Source organism: Megalops cyprinoides, chromosome 25, assembly GCF_013368585.1.
Source record: "Megalops cyprinoides isolate fMegCyp1 chromosome 25, fMegCyp1.pri, whole genome shotgun sequence".
NCBI lineage: Eukaryota > Metazoa > Chordata > Actinopteri > Elopiformes > Megalopidae > Megalops > Megalops cyprinoides.
This window is the reverse complement of record NC_050607.1, coordinates 16,286,257-16,305,513: the sequence shown is the minus strand read 5'-3', so window position 1 is coordinate 16,305,513 and position 19,257 is coordinate 16,286,257. Positions and strand designations below refer to the sequence as shown.

The 19,257-nt window shown below is 47.6% G+C and overlaps 1 protein-coding gene across 2 annotated transcripts in view; it reads left to right on the top strand.

Moving 5' to 3' along the window:
• Positions 1–12,774, top strand: part of LOC118772052 (proton myo-inositol cotransporter-like) — a 60,086-nt gene extending 47,312 nt beyond the window's left edge. For both annotated transcript variants that reach the window (XM_036520294.1, XM_036520291.1), the window contains 6 exons: positions 8,640–8,803; positions 9,652–9,772; positions 10,018–10,143; positions 11,362–11,480; positions 11,646–11,798; positions 12,523–12,774. In XM_036520294.1, the coding sequence (XP_036376187.1) occupies positions 8,640–8,803; positions 9,652–9,772; positions 10,018–10,143; positions 11,362–11,480; positions 11,646–11,798; positions 12,523–12,749 (910 nt within the window). In that variant the 3' untranslated portion in view covers positions 12,750–12,774. The remainder of the gene's footprint in view (positions 1–8,639; positions 8,804–9,651; positions 9,773–10,017; positions 10,144–11,361; positions 11,481–11,645; positions 11,799–12,522) is intronic.
• The last annotated feature ends 6,483 nt before the right edge of the window (positions 12,775–19,257 follow it).

Genomic DNA, 19,257 nt, shown 5'->3' with positions numbered 1-19,257 from the left:
GAAAAATGGCACTCACGGGCTTGGGTGTTGGCTGCACAGACACATTCGCCCAGCCAAACCCAGATGTGCCTATCACTGAAAGCCGCCTGTCCCCAGGTGAGCCGAGCCATCTTTAACCCCCATCCGGTACCTGGACAAACGTTGAAATGTCACGGGCAGCTCCGGGAAGGCAGAGGCAGACCCAGACTAAATGCTAATTTATGCACTTTACCTCACTTTGCTTTTTGCTCTCTGCCTGTGCTGAAATTCTGCCCGCGTATCTGCGGAGATCGCGCTTCTCGTTCCTAACAGGGCCTTCGGTGGACAGAGAGCGGCCGAGAGCCGTCATTGGCCGGCCTGATCAACCTCGGCGCTTAAATGTCAGAGCCAGGCGTTTGAGGAATAAGGCCGTTTTGTGCAGGAGATCTGCATGCTCAGATCTAATAGGGAGGTTCTTCTCCTCTGTGGTTAGGCAGCCTCGTTTGTGTGTTGAACTGTATCTCGGGCTTTGTAGAGTGTGTTGTGTCTGTTGAGTTGCATCTGTGTAATGCGGTGTTCAGTGAATCTGCATTAGTCTTTTTCGGTGATGTTAGTGTAATGTTCTCTGTGCCACAGCCAACCCTAAGCACGTAGACTCAGTGTTCTGAGTGGCACAGCGTTCAGTGAGTCTCTGAATTTAGTTTTTGTGACTGTGTGCCTGTTCAGTGTTTTGTGAACAACTTATTGATTCCTTTTTTTCCTCTGTGATCTGTGCGACTCAGATCTGTGCGACTTCACATGTCTGTGTTCAGGTGTATTTCTGCAGTGCAGCGTTCAGTGTGTCTGTGTTGAGGTGTATTTGTGCGGTGCAGCGTTTGGTGTGTCTCTGTATTGAAGTGTATTTGTGTGGTGCAGTGTTCAGTCTGTCTGGGCTGAGATGTATTTGTGTGGTGCAGTGCTCAGTGTGTATCTATGCTGAGGTGTATTTGCGTGGTACAGTGCTCAGTGTGTCTGGGCTGAGATGTATTTGCGTGGTGCAGTGCTCAGTGTGTATCTATGCTGAGGTGTATTTGCGTGGTACAGTGCTCAGTGTGTCTGGGTTGAGATGTATTTGTGTGGTGCAGTGCTCAGTGTGTATCTATGCTGAGGTGTATTTGCGTGGTACAGTGCTCAGTGTGTCTGGGCTGAGATGTATTTGCGTGGTGCAGTGCTCAGTGTGTATCTATGCTGAGGTGTATTTGCGTGGTACAGTGCTCAGTGTGTCTGGGTTGAGATGTATTTGCGTGGTACAGTGCTCAGTGTGTCTGGGTTGAGATGTATTTGTGTGGTGCAGTGCTCAGTGTGTATCTATGCTGAGGTGTATTTGCGTGGTGCAGTGCTCAGTGTGTATCTATGCTGAGGTGTATTTGCGTGGTACAGTGCTCAGTGTGTCTGGGTTGAGATGTATTTGCGTGGTACAGTGCTCAGTGTGTCTGGGTTGAGATGTATTTGCGTGGTACAGTGCTCAGTGTGTCTGGGTTGAGATGTATTTGTGTGGTGCAGTGCTCAGTGTGTCTGGGTTGAGATGTATTTGCGTGGTACAGTGCTCAGTGTGTCTGGGTTGAGATGTATTTGTGTGGTGCAGTGCTCAGTGTGTCTGGGTTGAGATGTATTTGTGTGGTGCAGTGCTCAGTGTGTATCTATGCTGAGGTGTATTTGCGTGGTACAGTGCTCAGTGTGTCTGGGTTGAGATGTATTTGTGTGGTGCAGTGCTCAGTGTGTATCTATGCTGAGGTGTATTTGCGTGGTACAGTGCTCAGTGTGTCTGGGTTGAGATGTATTTGTGTGGTGCAGTGCTCAGTGTGTATCTATGCTGAGGTGTATTTGCGTGGTACAGTGCTCAGTGTGTCTGGGTTGAGATGTATTTGTGTGGTGCAGTGCTCAGTGTGTATCTATGCTGAGGTGTATTTGCGTGGTGCAGCGTTTGGTGTGTCTCTGTATTGAGGTGTATCTGCGCAGTTCACAGTGTCACCCACTCCCTCCTCTCCATGGAAGTCTCGCAGGTGTTCCTCTGTTGATTACAGCCCTCCTCTTCCCCAAACCCTGCTGTGCCTGTGGTGTTGAACAGTGGTGTTAATTCTCTGTGCGCCAGTGTCTTAGTCTGTGGCATTTCATATGTTCAGGGCCCCCCCCCCCCCCCCCCCTCCCCTGTGCCACTCCAGGCAGACATTGTTATGTAATGTTCATTTTAATGTTATATAAATACATAAGGCAGTCCCCAAGGATCGCTTGTTCATGCTGAGCTTTGGTGTCTGTACTCAGATGAAATTCATTGCATTTTCATTTTTGTTTTCATTATTTGGGTAAAATAATAGCATTTTTTTTTGTCAGACTGGGCGAGACTGCAGAACCAACTCCTAAAATTAGCTAAAGCACTATTTAGTATAAGTTAGAAATAACTTTAAAAACAGAAAGTAGATAGATTGTTTTTATTGTAAGTAAAAATCTGAGTTATGTATGTGTTAAATGTATTGGTTATGAAGACATTCAGCCACAGAGTAGGTAATAGCATGTTGTACAAGACATTTTACCATAGAAGCTATTTTACTGTATGAGCTAAAAAATACAGCCCATAGTTATGGCACATGACTGCATTATTACATGTGCAGAGGTAAAGAGTGATGTGGATATTGCTTTTGACACATTTTGTCACAGAAAAAGGAAACGCTTTATATTTTTGACATATGAAAAAGAAGCAGGCTTTGACAATGTGAAGAGATTTGAATGTACTGCCTGCCACTGTGAGAGAGTGCGTGTCACTGGCAGCTCGCTTTTGGGTGCGGCTGTGCAGGCTTGTGCCTGCATGTGACACACGGCGAGACCCTCACACGGCCACAGGCGGTGCCGCAGCCCTCACGCCCGCTCCCCTTTTTGCACTTTCGGGTTTTTTATGCGCTTAATTGCCATGACAACGACAAACAACATATTAATTGCACGAAGAAGCGGGGGACGCCCGCCCTCTCTTTCTCTCTTTCTGGCCCTCTTCCTCTTCCTCTCTCTCCCTCCCTCTCTCTCTCCTTCTCTCCATCGTTCTCCCTCTCCTCCCTCTCTCTCTCTCCCTCGACCTCTTCCTCTCCCTCCATCTTGACCTCTTCCTCTTTCTTTCTCTTTCTCACCCTCTCTCCAATATTCTCTCCCTCTCTCTCTCTGTATCGCTCCCTCTCTCTTTCTTTCTCTGTCTACCTCTCCCTCTCCCTCTCTCTCTCTCTCTCCTTTCCTTATTTCTCTCTCTCTCTCTCTCTCTCTCCGCATGTGCGCGATAGCCATTAGCACGGTCGGACAGCAGGATTCCCCAGGGATGTATAGAGCCCTAACCCCGCCCTCAGACTCTCCGCACTCTCCCATAGGCCGTAGCGTGTAAACCAGCTGCTCAGAGAAACGGGACACGTCCGCCCGGACCCCGACCCCGCTGCCAGGCGCGCCGCACCGAAACCGGTTGCCATGGTGAAGAGGCGACCAGTAAGAGCTCCTCGGCGTTAGAATACCCCCGTGCTGAGAAGTCTGCCTCGCCAGCCTTTAGAAGGAGCTTGGCCTTCTCCGCACTGCAACCAGTGGACGGCTTCTTTGTGCTTACACAAATGCTGCTCCATTGAGCCCAGGGAATTAAGCAGTCATCTCAGCCACACTTTTATCCAAAGCGTCTTAACAAATTCTGGACGCAGCGTGAACATGAGCTCTTTAAATTAATCACAGCGTGCTCACTTCAGCACAAAGCAACAGGGTCTGTCCAGGTTTCGAACCTGCAACTCCTTGCATTCAAAGTCCAGAACGCTAACCTCTGCCTCTGACATGGACACTGCAGCCTGCATGCAGACCCTATTTATTAACTAAATTCTTCAGTTCTAGACTTCTGTTTTCCAGCAATGGCAAGTACATTTATGACAATGGCGATAAATATGTCACTTATCACTATCCATGAATTCATGCTACTAGGCATTCTATTAATGCTCACACAGACGATTGCCTGTACTGTCAGGCTGTCACCACACCAGCAACCGCTCTTCATATTGTGCTGTGATATAATACAAGGTTAAGTATCTGGCAATGTGATGTTGGACTACGTCCGACTCTGCTGTGTTACAGTGGTAGCCAGATTTGTCGAGGTAGCTTGAATGGAAGGTTCAGCTGTATTTGTGTTCATAGTTTAGTGTATGCTCACATGGGTACGGTGAGAGAGGTCTTGGTGTGTTTGAGAGTGTGGGGCCAGGGCAGGCTGAGAATGTGTGTGAGAGTGTGTGCATGGATGCATGCGCGTGTGTGTGTGTGTGTGTGTGTGTGTCTGTGTGCGTGTGTGTGAGAGAGAGTGTGCGTGTTGTAGAGTGTGCGTGCATGCATAAGAGAGTGTGGGTCATGCAGGGCCATCAGAGGGGCAGGGCCCACAGTCTCCTTGTGCATGTGCACATTAACAGCAATTAGCACTGTGCGGTTTAATGACCCAGTAAAAGCAAATCAAATGCACGGCAACTGAGATCTGCTCTGGCTTTTCAGATCACTGCATACGCACTCTGGTGCCTGCAGCTGAAGGCTTTGTGCATGTAAACTCTGGCAATGTTGTAACAGCAAGGTGAATATTTGGGACTGGGCATCATTAATGTAACAGAAATGTTCCCCTCTTCCTAAATGGCCAGCATTTTGGTCCATTCCTCCTCCTCGCATGGACTTCTTCCTCCCTCCCAGAGACCCGCTGTAGCTCTTTGTGAAATACTAGGGACTAAACTCAGACATAAGGACATAGAGTAAATGAATAAATGTAAATGAATAAATGTAAATGAATAAATGTAAATGTAAATGTAAATGTAAATGTAGCAGGAATAAACAACGGCTCCCATCCCCAAACAGCTTCTCACCTGCGGGCTGAAGCAACCGAAAGCTCTGCCAAACCCGCAGTCCAATTTCTGAGACACTTTATTGCTAGGGAGATGTGCACTCTGCTTTCTCTCCTGGCTCTGTTAAGGAGTTCCTGCCGCCATTGCCGTCTAGGAGATAAGGAGATTGAACATTCAGTCCTACAATGGCAGAGACGGAGATTTCAATGTGAAGTTAAGGTTATCTTTGGCTTGGAGTGTGACGATATCGCACCTGGCTGTCAGGATAAGGTTGCAGTCTGGAAGTGACTGACAGATGAAGGGACATTTTGGAAAAAAACAGTTTCTGGTGATTGCATGTGGATTGCCTGAAAATACTTCTTCCAAATTCCAACAACTTGTTTCGTAAATACCTCTTTCCACAGAAAGGGAATAAAATAAAATCTATCTGGAACACTCTCTGAAATCTGAAATCTTACTTTTAGGTTAGTCCGGTCCTAGGGGCGTTGTTTTTACACAGGCCCCTCCCGGTTGTACTCCTGGGGGCGGTCGAGTCTTCCAACCCCCGGAGTGAGAGTGGATGGCTCTGGGTGATAGACTGAGTGCATTAACACTCCCTCCGTGGCTCCTGTCCTGGAGAGGAAGGTGGGGGGTGGAGGGGCGTTAATGACCAGGGTCATCGGCGGTGCCATCAAGCAGCAGAGTGGAGCAGCTGCCTGGGGACCGGCTCTCCCAGAGCCTCTTCCCCCTCAACCCTTCAATCTGCCTTAATGGGCGGCCATTATCCTCAGGGCGGCTGCCACCACACTAATCATCCTATTTACTGCCGGGAGCGCCTCCAGACCCTGCCGCCTCCCGCCGCATCTCCGCTTCCCTCCCCGCGGGAGGGCACGGGAGGCACCGGCAGCCAGCCGCTCGCTAATGCGGGGGGACGGCGGCGCTGTGGTTAGGCTCCCGGGCCTGCAGCAATATCATTAACCTGAGCTGCGATATCCAGCTGAGTCAGCAGACATGTAAAAATGTGTGCTTTGTAATTCTACACGTTTCCCTGCATAGGGGGCATGTGCTAAGCAGTGGTGATCATAACAGTAAAAAGAGATTGAGGAAAAAGGAGCTGTTGGTTTAAACAGGGTGCTTGTGATGTGGTATATGTGGCTCTCATTGGGATCTGTCTCCTATAAGCTGTGTCTTCTATATGCTCCTATATGTGTCTCCATGTCTCTACTCTTGTGCATCTACTCTTGCCTGTTCCATCAGTCACAGTTTTGTTATTTGAATGTGCGGTTTGCCTTTGCGCATGCCAGAATCGCACAAAGCAGGCGGTTTCAGAGCAGGCCATGGGGGTTTGTCCAAGAGCACTAATGTACCACTGCCCTAATAGAAACCCATAAGAGGAAAGCACAATTGGTCACACCGATGTGGCTTTTTTCGTAACCCGGAGAAAATGGCTCCTTGGTGTGGCCATGCGAGCCCCGGCGCTAAGCTGATGGGCTACAGCGGAGTGGCTTAGGGGCTCGGAGGGGCCGGATTTGTCAGGCCTCGGCACTTGAGCGGTCCCATTTGGCTGGCTAAAAGGAGTCCCAGCGTGGGCTCGGGAGGGGAAAAAGAGCAGAGGTGCATTAAACCTGCTGTTCCCAGCGGCGTAGTGGGCAGGACTGCCCTGCTCTGCAGAAAATAACACAGCTTTGTTCACATCAAAATCAACAGCTCTCTGGCCACCCTCAACCAACCGTGTTAGCTTGCCGTGTATTCAAAGAGCTGCATCCCACTGTGGTAATGTGATACGGGTGTGCTTTTTTGGAAAGAGCAGTCTTTCTCATTCAAGCACCACGTGCGCGCACACACACACACACACACACACACACACAGTCTGTGAAGAAAAGGTGTCCAGAATTCATGAGCAACAAGTCCTCACTGGCAGTTACATTATGTTACATTGTTGTCATTTAGCAGACGATCTTTTCCAGAGGAAATTATATAGGTTACAATTTGTGCACGTTATCCATTTGTACAGCTGCAGATTTACTGAGGCAAACTCTGGATTCAGTGCCTTGCCCAAGAGTACAACAAGGGTACAGCAGCAGTGCCCCAGTAGGGAATTGAACCAGCAACCTTGTGGTTACAAGCCCTGCTCCTTGCTGCTATGCTATACTGTTGCCATCACTGACAAGAGTTGTATTTTATTCTTCAATGTTGCCTCAGCAGATGACATACAGAGTGGCCCATTGGCATTGTTCTCCCACACACAGTGACACTTGGTGACCGATCGCAAACTCCAAATTCCAACCCTGACCAAACACCCAACGCTGTGGACTGAGTAGTGTCACAGCTGGGATTTTATCACCTCACCTTTGATTCTATGGCTTTTGTAATACTCCATGTTCCTAAAATGATATAAGAAAACAGTATACACCAGTTGCAACATATTATTTAGGGTGGTTATTCAGAATTTCTTCACAGTGCTGTACAGGTAAGAAGGGAGAAAGAATTTTCAACATGCTTTTACCAGAGGCATTCGATTACCTGCATGATCTTTGACCCTGTGACCTCTGCTTTTGATCCATTCATTGTGTCTTCCAACCACGTATTTCTGAGGTATAAACTGAACCGGCGTTGATGAGAAGATGCCTGTAATCTTTGCAAGGAGTTTGCTTCCCTCTCAGGAGACTTCATTTGACAGTTGCCTTATTTTGAGAGAGATCAGACACGCAGTGCTGAGGCAGCCTGTCTCCCTGCGCTGTCTGACGTGGAGCGCAGATTCCCCGCAGAGAGAGAGAGCAGGCTTCACTCTGCCGCTCTTAATGAACGCTGTCCTTTTCTTACCCTCTCCATCGGCGGAGGACCGCTGCTCTCGAGTGCCTGTCTCCCACTTAACCGGAAAGCCGCTTCAGTCTGCGCCCGGGAGCGTCGGCGTCTCTGATTAGCCGAGGGTGGACCGTCGATCTCCGGGCACGCCTCGGGCGGCGGGTGTTTTGCGGGACCCGTCTGGGGACCTTCTCTGAGATGTCGTGCCCTGTTCCGTGACCGGTGTTGGGATGGGGTCCCTCTCTCAGTGACGAGCAGGAGATTCTCAGCTCTGTGCAAGATCTGCCAAGGTGGCATGGGCAAAGCTGGAACTTTGGTTAAAAATGTAGATGGCACCGCCGAGGAGGAGGGCGGTGCTGTGCCCAGGAGAGTGCTGTGGTTGGGCTTTGATTGGCCGGGACTGACAGAAGGGGATTTCAGTGTGAAATGGAACAACAAGGCAGGGTGTGTCTCTCTGTCATCACTGGAGAGGAGAGGTTTAAGACCTGGAGCGTCCCTCTCTGCCCTTGAGTCCTGTTAGTGCTGCGGTGCTCTGAACACACACGCTTACACACAAACTCACGCACGTGCGCAAACTTATACGTACACACACAAAATCACATTGTAAGGGGAACAAACTGTGTTCTCTGTGATCTGATCGGGTAAAAACTACCACTGTTTTCACAGCTAAGGAGCAAAGACATTGATGTCTCTTTTTCAGAGAGGGATCCTGTTTGAAAACAAAGCCCAGGGAAAATATTGATTGTACATTTCAATATCAGGCTTGTAAGGGGATGGGCCCTTGGTATGCATTTTGCATGTCCAGGGTCCAGCTTAACGTTTTTTGCAGGGTTTGATTGACTTCTTTGTACAAAAGTCTTCTCCAGTCTGAATTATGTGTCAAATGTATTCACTCATAAACCATCAACATTTTATATAAATTATAATTTTTTCCAGGAGGACATTAGGCTCCTTTTAAAGGGTCCACAGGTTACCGAAGGGCTGACGTTGCAGTCAGTCTCACATCCTTTCCCCCTTCTCTCTGCCTTGCAGGTATTACAGCGCCACCATCCTGCAGATGTCGGGAGTGCGGGACGACAAGCTGGCCATCTGGCTGGCGTCGGCCACAGCCTTCACCAACTTCCTGTTCACGCTGCTGGGGGTGTGGCTGGTGGAGCGGGTGGGCCGCAGGAAGTTGACGCTGGGCAGCATCGTGGGTGAGGACGCGGACGGGGGGGCAGGGTGCGGTCAGGGGAGGGGCAGCGAGTTCAAATCCTGGGCGGGGCATAGCCGCTGCGCCCGTCCGTCTCGAACCAGGCACTTATCCCACACTGCCGCTGCCATTAAAGATGTAAAGCAATCAAAGTGACCTGGGTGAGGCGTCTGCTGTGCGACAATGTAGCATAACAAACGCACTTAGAGCCAACACATCAACAGAAGCGCTCATAAATTGTTAAAGTGCAGTTGATTCACAAGCTCGCGGGGAAACTGTGGGTAAACAAGCTTGCATGGAAACTGATGACATAATTATCTCCCAGTAGGGGATCTTAGTGGGCAGCCAGCCTAACCACCAAGGCACTTTGTTCTTAACTTTGGGAAGTGAAGTTGAGCAAGTCTATATTTTCAATTCATATGCATTTTCTACTGTCCAAATTTCCATTAATATACACTTTCTACCACAAAATACACTAAAAGCCACAGACAATCCAAAATGCAATAAAGATGTGTTTGTCAGATTGAAGATTGTGGTTATGATCATGGTAGTGTGTTTATAAATGTCAGTGTAGCATAGTGGCAAGGAGCAGGGCTTGTAACCACAAAGTTGCTGGTTCAAGTCCCCATAGGGGCAATGCTGCTGTACCCCTGGGCTAGGTACTTAAGCCACAATTGTGTCAGTAAATATCCAGCTGTGTAAATGGATAACATGTAAAAGTTGTAACCAATATAAGTCTGTAAGAGCATCTGCTAAATGACTGTAATGTAATATAATGTTTGAGCTCTGCACCGTGGGGGATAGGTGGTGGTTTGTGGCTTACATTAGAGGCTGAGCTGTGCTTTCTCTCAGGTACCGGACTGAGTCTGACCCTCCTGGCCGTCGGGTTCCTTCTGTCTGCCCAGCACACGCCTCCCGTGACCCTCCACCCAAGTGACCCATCCACACCCAACTCCACCTGCTCCCGATACGGGTGAGAGTCTCATACCCCCCCACTATGTCACATTCATACAGGCACCATCAGCGTAGGATGGTTCTTTTCATAACGTCCTGTTTTTTTTGTACGTAACTTTAAAATGGTCACCTTTAAAAGCTGCACAGGTGTTTGAGGAATTTGAAATTTTATGTGAAGAAAAGTGCATCTTTGTGCTAGTGCGTCACCTGACCCCCCCCACCCCTCCCCCCCCTCCCCTGACCCATGTCTCCGCCCACCTCCAGGTCATGTGAGCCCTGCATGCTGGACCCGGCCTGCGGGTTCTGTTACCGTGAGAACAGCAGCTCTGTGTTCGCCACCTCCTGCGTCCCCATCAGCCCGGCCTACACGGGGCAGGCGGCCTGGGGGAGGTGAGGGGCCGCGTCCTCTTCTCTCTCTGCCTGTTCCCTTTGCCCTGTTCCGCTGCCCTCCTCTGCAAGCTTCCTTCTCCTTCATCCTGTCTTATGTTCTCCCTCTTTCCTCTAGCCTCTCTTCTCCTGTTCTCCTGTTCTCTCTCTCTCATTCAAACTCTGTTCTCCAGTTCTCTCCTGTTCTCCTGTTCTCTCTCTCTCTGTCAAACTCTGTTCTCCAGTTCTCTCCTGTTCTCCTGTTCTCTCTCTCTCATCCAAACTCTGTTCTCCAGCTCTCTCCTGTTCTCCTGTTCTCTCTCTCTCATCCCAACTCTGTTCTCCAGCTCTCTCCTGTTCTCCCTCTCTGTCCTCTTCAGTCTCTGTTCTCTGTACACCTTTGTACTCCTCCTTCCTTTATCCCTTTTTTACTCTTCTCTATTTTTCCTCCCTCTTTCCACCTCTGGTCTCTCTTTCACTCCTCTGTTCTTCCTCTCACCTTCATGCTCTGTTTTCCTGATCTCCTCTGATCCCCCTCTCTTTCTCCTTCAGACTCTGTTTTCCTGATCTCCTCTGATCCCCCTCTCTCTGTCAGCCTCTGTTCCCGTATACCTCTGTTCTTCCTCTCTCTCTCCTCCAGCCTCTGTTCTCCTGTACTCCTCTCCCACTTCATCTTCTCCTCCTTTAATCTCTTCTGCTCGGCTGTTCTGCGCGCGCTCGGGGGGGTGGTTGCAGTGTCTGCTCGGTGGCACCGGCTCTGTTCCGACCGCTTCTCACTGAAGTCTCATTATCACTGTGTCCCGGAGGCGGTCGCTTCGCTGAGCGCGGGCAGCGGAGAGGTCGCCTCTCAACGCGGAGAGAGAGAGACGAGCCGCAGCCCGGAACACGACACTTCTAATACACGTCCATACCGCTGAGCACGGGACATTGCCCAGACACCGCGAGCGCAAAGAAAGATACTAATCCATCACTGAAAACAGGCAGGGCATTAATAAACACATAACACCTCGCTTAGACTGGACAGCTGCAATCACTCATTCATATCACTGTTCCACTTTATCCTTGCTCAGTTTCAGGCTAGTTTCATGTTTATTATTATATCGTTTTTTCTTTTAGATACTTAAAAATGGTTGTTACAGCGTTGAAACATACTTATATTCTGAGTATAGTCATTAAATAGCCTAGTCAGTCCATGCAATGCATGTAATAAGTTCAGCTCTGACATGTTGTGGCCCCCGGCAGGTGCTCCAACGCCACCCAGACCAAAGACGGAACATACTGGGCCTACAACTACTGCCCCACCTCCTACTCCTGGATCGTCCTCCTGGGGCTCATTCTCTACCTGGCCTTCTTCGCCCCAGGTGAGTGGCCCTGAGCTGTGCCAGAGTGAAAGCGTTCAAGTCAGTTCAGACGCTGTGTAAGTCAGTTTGGATGAAGGCTTCTGCTGTTGACATAAATGTCATGTGCTTGATCTTAGAGGTGCTTATTGTTATTGCCTATCTCCTGTGATGCCTGCCTTTCTTTAGGGATGGGGCCCATGCCTTGGACGGTTAATTCGGAGATCTACCCCTTGTGGGCCCGGAGCACAGGGAACGCCTGCTCGGCGGGGGTCAACTGGACCTTCAACGTCCTGGTCTCCCTCACCTTCCTGCACGTGGCGCAGTACCTCACCTATTATGGTATGGCGCCCGTCAGTCCCGCTAGTGCCGTCACCATGGAGACCCCAATCAGGCGGCCCGAACAACAGGCTGGCGGCTCGTTAGCAGCCTCGGTCACCTCAGCATGCTCACTGGGGTGACTGTCAGTCCAGGCGTCTCCAGACATCAATAAGATCACTTCAGTTTAAAGGCTTGCTGAAAGTAAACTCGGGGATTTCCTATTGACTCAGGCCTGCTTGATAGTGTTTATGGAAGTAAACACTTTCCCTGTGGCTCATTTTCAAATACTTAATGTTGCTTTGTTTTATTTGTCTTGTTCGTTTCTTTCTGAAGACCACTTAAGCTCCAATTGTTGAATGGTATTTCTATGGGAAAGTATAGAGGAATATGGAGTATAGTCCTTGGTGGCCTTTAATTCTTCTGTGAAATTAATTTAAGTGTTTAACATGGGTTGAGTTAGTTTCAGTATATAATGCAGATATATATATATGTATGCATTATATATACATATAAGTCATACACAGAGCACACTGAATGGAGGAGTAAGTGAATTCAGTGATTTAAACTGACCAAAAGGAAATCAGTTACAGACTATGCGGTGAAACAGATCATGCACGTAGCCAATATGCAATAAAAGGGGGTTAACTCGAAATAACCAGTCACAGTACAGTATATGTGCAACAGTACCATTCATACTGAAGTGAGTGCTGTGCCTGACCCGGCAGCGGTCTCTGTCTCCTCGCAGGTGCGTTCTTCCTCTACTCCGGCCTGGCCCTGCTGGGCTTCCTCTTCATCTACGGCTGCCTGCCGGAGACCAAGGGCCGGCGGCTGGAGGAGATCGAGTCGCTGTTCGAGAGCCGGCTGTGCTCCTGCGGCGCCTCCGACGCCGACGAGGGCCGGCAGATCGAGTACATCCGCGTCAAGGGGAGCAACTACCACCTGTCCGACAACGACGCCTCCGACGTGGAGTGACGCCGCCCCCCTCTCCCCCCCTCTCCTCCCCACCCCCCCTACCATCCCGCCCCCACCGTGGCCTCTCTGCCTCAGCCCAAGGCCTTCTGGGAGCAGGCAGCGACCTTCTGGTGACCTCGCACAACACCTCTCTACTGTTCGCCTCACAATCGGGTTACCCTTGATCATATTCCAGAGGGCTCTCACACTCCCCCCCCCCACCCCCCCCACCCCACAAGCCACGGTAATCGGAACGCCCTCGCCCAGCCAGCTAACACATAACATTCTCACAACGCTTACGTTACACTGTAGCAACATTTTAAATCGACGGGGTCTTCATCCCCCAGGGACGTCACTGGGCAAGCATTATGCACGCCATAATGTGATCACTCAGCCTCCTCAGTGTTACATCCAGTCAGTTACTGTTCAATATTTCATCAGATTATCCAGCTGGGTATTTACCAAAGCAGCTCAGGTTAAGTACCCCACTTCAAGGGTAGAACAGGGATTCAAACCTGTACCCTACTGTGCCACACTGCCATGTTGATACGGGATTAGAAATGCACAACACAAAAAAGGACCTAAAGTGGGATTTGATCCTTTTACATCCTGGTAAATCTACATAAAGAAGCCCACGTTGAACAATTCATCCATGACATGCAGAAGTATCTTGTGTTTTCCATGCAATGTAATATTGCTGTATAATACGCTCTCTGGAATATGACATCTCAATGATTTCTTGTGTCATGTGGTGAAAAGCGTCTGTATTTTATTAATGTGGATTAGAACTAATCGGGGGGGACTCACACAGTACACATTAGCGGTGACACGGCTCTGCCTTTGGTCCACACAGCAGAGCTCTGAGTCCTTGGAGCTCCTTACATCACTGGGAGAATGCTGTCACTCACAGTGTTTGGTGGAAGGGAGGGAGAGTTTTCTCACAGGCCTGCTGAACTGGTCAGGCAGCTCCTGTATACTTTTCCAAAGCCGGACATTTTAAACCAGTTTCATCCGACTCGTTTCCTGGAGGGCCGTGCATGCTGGGTATTTTTTTTTTCCCTGTTAATTACATTTACATTACATTATGGTCATTTAGCAGTCCCTCTTACCCAGAACAGCTTACATAGGTGACAATTTTTACATGTCCGTTTGTTTTTTTACAGCTGGATATTTACTGAGGCAATTCTGGGTTAAGCACCTCGCCGAAGGGTACAGCAACAGTGCTCGGTTACAAGCCCTGCTCCTTGCCACTATGCTACACTGCACAACTACTGGCCCAATCTTCTACACAGTGATTGTTTTTTATTGTTCTTTTTTACGTATCCACAGATAATAAATCGCAGCCCGACGCTGTTTGCATGTACTTTGGGAAATTCTCTGGTGTAAGTGCATGCTGCTAATTAAGTCATTTTAGTGAGTCCAGTCCAGTCGGGGGTTTGAAGCTGAGCCCAGCATCCGTGCAGCCCTCCAGGAACAGAGCCCGGTGGCCCTGACCTTTGACCTCTGCCTTGATATAAACGACACACACACGCGAACCGGGCACTCAGCTACGACGAAACGCTTTCCCATCTCACTGAGACGGGGCCTGTTCCGCAGCAGGGAGAGAGCACTAGGGGGCAGCCGGGAGCCAGGGGTCCCAGTGCGAGCTCTGTGTAAGTATGGAGCCAACAGGCAGGGCTCATTAAACAGCTTTTAATTACTGCCTGCTTCCCGAGGTCAGACCATGAGAACAAAGGGAAAAACACTCTTTGAATGTTCAGTCTAACAGAGTAAACATCACATTCACTTTATAAGTTTAAGCAAAATATCATTTACCAGCTGCCCCCCCCAGCCAGAGTTGCACTAGTTGTATAGCTATACCTCACCGTGACAGCGCATTTGTGTTCAGGGCTGTGACTTTTCAGCAGAGCACAGGCCCAGAAGGCGTTTTTGAACACAGCGCACTTGATTAAGACTCCATTTTGAAGTCCCAGCTTCTCTCCTTTCAATATGTTTACAAATTAGCCGCGCACCGGTGTTGCATGTGTAATCACATGCTGAAAGATTTTCTCTCTTTTCATGAAAAAAAGCCTAATTTCTTGTTTTTTTTTTTCCAGGTTTATTTTGTCTGTCTTCCGCGGTAGCCTTGCGTACAAATCAAACCGTGTACTTACAGTATACTTCAAATGGCCAAGTGGGATACACGTGTATTTAAATGTTAAAGAAATACTGTGCTTTAAAATGTCCTGTTTAAATATTTGGTAATGAGGTGAGACTGTAGTTGGTGTCATATTGTGCCGGTTAACACCTCGGTAAGTACGCGTAGTCTAGGGTCTAGCCGGTGTGTAAGTGGTCGGTGACACGATAAGGCCGAGGTGAAATTATGCGCATTATCTTTGGTGACCCGTGTGAATAGACGCTGCCGAGTCGGTAGTTAACCTCGTCGTATAACCCGCCCAATGACTCATGTCGCCTCGCTGTTTTCAGACCCCTCTCTCAAGGACCGGGATATCACGCTGTCAAAGTGTCTGTTTAAACTTCTGTTAAAGGCAGTGAATTACGGAGCTTTCGACCATGAAATGTGATGTATAATTCAGGTGGAAATTAATGTAGCCTTTGTTATGGGAAGGGGGGGGATGGGTGGGTGGGGGAGTGGCAGATTCAAATAAAATGTGTCTTATATTTCTGAAATTGTTCAGGAAGGATATTTATAGTTATGGGTTGCCAGTTTACAGAATGGGTAGTTAATTGTATTAGTTGAGAGGATTTAACTCAGTATGTATGGGGGGTTTCAAGGGCGGGGGGTTACCCATTATGTGTTGTCCTCAGAATATTTCAAAATATTAGAGATCAGCACAGAGAAGGGTTTAAATGAAATATTTTCTTTGTTGACAAGACATGCTGTTATGTAACAGAGCATTCCGTATTAAATATTGTTCAAGTGTAACTTATTGTAGTCTTGGTTACAGGAGGAAACAAAGAATGTCTTACATTTCTGGAAAAAAAGGAAATATATTTAATTATCAATTTCCAGTTTACATATAGGGTAAATATAGCCAGTGGTTGAAGAGTTAACCTTGTTAGGGAACTGGGTTATGCTATCAGAAATGTGTTGTCTCAAAATTGTGTCATTTCTAAATCTGAGAGATTTGTTTTAACTAAGAGATTGGTTTTAAAGGGAAGGGTTTTTGCTGAAATCACATGCAGCTATGTAACAAAGCATTCCATATGAAATATTGTGTTTGGCAAGTCTTTAAATGTATTGTGATTTTAGGATGCACTTTGATAAGGGGAAGACTTTTCACTCCATGGCAACCCGTAGTGTCGTTTTTGTCTTTCCTTCGATGACTGATGGGGACATGTTTATTTGTGGTGGACAGGTGCAATTTTTCCAATGTGAAACGATTGTATTCGCAAATACAAAGTGTTTGTACAGTTTGACAAACTAGTGGAGAAAAAAAATCTAAGAAATATCAGTGCTGTATAGTAATTTTGATTCTTGTTGCTATGTATGTTTTACTAGAATTTATCTTTATATAAAACTACATATATTCATGAGATTTGATCACTTGAATATGTAAATGGACAAAATAAAGACCTGTTATCTTGCAGGATCTGGGTGTGTTGTATGATAAGTTGAGTCCATAGTAAGCATATCGCTTCATGCCTGATTTGTGATGTGATTAACACATACCGGATGTGTAAAATTTGGGCCGTGTTCCCTCTAATATTTACTTAAACTTACACTGATTTCCAGTGTCATGGGGCTGTCTGAATGTACCTTCTCACTCTACTCCCCTTCTCTGACTTTCCTTTATTTCCCACAGGGGCTTGCGTCATTCTTTTGCTGATCTCAGCTCAGCGTACCTGTCTCTCTTTGTTCTTCTGCCAGATCTTTCGTCATGCTTTCCCTGATCTCAGCTCAGTGTATCCATCTCTCTGTGTTCTTCTTCCAGATTACCTCTGCTCTGGAGGAAAAGCCTCATCTTACACTTACAACTTTTGTATCTGCGAAATGTTGGTGTTGTAATCTCGTCATAGCAAAAGCGAGTCAATTCACACCAGTGGACTTGTGTACAATGGTTACTGACGTATTCACACAGTCATTTCGAAAGTGTCAAAGCAGTGAATCTTTGCTTCAGCTCACAGCCAGGTCTAGTGTCAAAGACCGCAAGCTCGGCCACAAAGCTCTCATTGAAAACCGTCTATTTCCAGTAAAACCTCAGAATCTTCAAGGTAGAGTGCGAGCATAATTCAGTGTGTCTCATCCAGTAATAGTTTTCTGTATTAGGACAGTCGTATATTGTGCAATAGTTTTAATGACGCAAACGGTGCTCATACAAACTTTGTGTTCTTGGTCTGCTGACAGTACTGTTCCACAAGTGACATAATGAGCCATAGGGTGACCTCAGCGCTCATGTTCAGACCACTTCACCGCTGAATTCAATTACAATTGGAATGTCTGTTCTTCCTCTGTGAAATTGGGAACTGCCATTCCGGTTCTAATAGAACTCAGTGGTCCAATGATCGGAACTCAGGGTTTGAATCCCTGCAAAGGTCAGTGCAATAGCAAAATCCTCATGTGTACATTAAGTGTTTAAACAGATACATTTGTAAGTCTGCTGTGGTGACTGTTAGCCTATTGCTAGATTTGTGTGAGAAGCGTTTGTTTCCTCTTGAGAGAAGCCGGCTTCCTCTCAGCCCAGCCCTGCCAGTGCTCTGCTCCCACTTCAGACTGACTTCAGGGCAGGTGACTGTTCTCCGCGGCTGTCTGGTGTCGCTGCACGTGAACTGGGTTTCCAGAAGCGCGTCTGTTGGACCAGGCTGCCCCCTGGTGGTAAGGCTCGGTATCTCAGGTATTTGAACTGAGGTAAAAGGTGTTCGGGTGTATGAACTGACCACAACTGAGGATTTTTCCGCGCTGCGCCAAAGCAGGGGGTATTGTGTGCGTTGTCATCCTGCCGCTGACTAGACTCTGTACGGGACGTCTGTATGAACAGAGCCTGCAATGCCATTGGCCCCCCTCTTCCCTCTCTTCCATTTCCAGTGCCCTATGCGTTTCTGTCACTCCTCCTCACCGTACCCCCCCTGTGAGGTTCCACCGCAGTCCCTTTCAATCCTCAACTCTGTGGAAGGAATTGCTTCTCACCATGCCTCTCTAGATGCGCCTCTGTATAGTGAAGAGGACACTAACATTGGGGATGGTAACTTCCTCTCTGCAGGGGTTTCCTAAACCCGGGAAACATCCCTGCAGTACCTGGTAATCTTCCACTGCCCCACATGCCATATGCAGGAAGCAATCACACCTCACAACAGCACCTGCGGTTCGATTTTGTGCACAGGACATTATAGTGGGTGAAGACAGGTATTTTTTAAATGTGTTAGAAGCAGGCACCTTATGGTGACAGGAGGTATTTCAGAGATGTTCCATCTTATTCATTGTAATTAGAATAGAAGTGATAACATATGGCAGATCCGGTGGATCAGACTCTGAGCTGCAGCGGGCTGCTCTGGGAGAATAACAGAGACCCACAGCTCCACTGCCTGCTGTAAAATGTGTCTCCACAGAAGATGACAAAGTAGCTTCTGTATATTGCACAATTTCTACAGTCCATTCTTAGTGTTTGGCATCACACAGGTACTGTGGGTGGAGTAGTCACAGGATTTCTTTTGGCCAGCAGGGGGCAATATGTCCACATTGATTATTTTAGAATTAAAACTTGACAAGGTTCGGTGGAGACAGATTGCAATTTCAAAAGCTCAGAAGCTCTGATGATCAAACGCACTTTCCAGAACTCATATTTCTTTTATGATGGCTACATTATTTATTGACCCATTACAGGAGATAAGCCCAAGAGGACAAACCCAGAATTCACACACCAGGGTAAAAGTCTGGATTTATGTTTTGTATGGTTGATATCACTCTTGGAGATTCTCCTCAGAGACAATTTATCCAATTTGGTTAACACTGATAAATTGTTGCAAAACATCAATATCTGTCCAAGTAACACGCTTGTTACTAAGAAAAAACTCCAATCATTCTTGTCATCTTCACCATCTCCCTAGTAGATGTTGCAGACAACATAGCTAATTCAAATAAGTAGCTTTCCTAAAGCCCCTAATGCAATATCATAGGTGGTCATGCCAGACTTTTGACTTGATTATGAAGTGGCGTGGAAAGCAAACTTTATTTAACAGTTTTTATTTACGATTTGTTGACTTGGGTCAAGAGGAATTCTAACCATGAGAACTACCAGCACAAGGTCAGAGGTGACAAAAAGCAGCACAGCCTATGTGTTGTTTAAGTGTCCTTATAAGGGAGAGCTGAAGAGACAATAGATGCTCTAAGATTACTAGTTAAGATATAGTAAGCGTGCATGGGTTTGACTTGTGAATGGAGGACATGGCCTACTCTAAGTATCAGTGACTATCTTGGACTCACTTCTGAAAATCAGAGTGCTGTTACTTAGCAAGTCTTTATTTTTTAAGTGACTGAAAAACCTCACAGACCGATTGAGTCAGATCAGTAGTGTTTATTGAGATTGTCTGG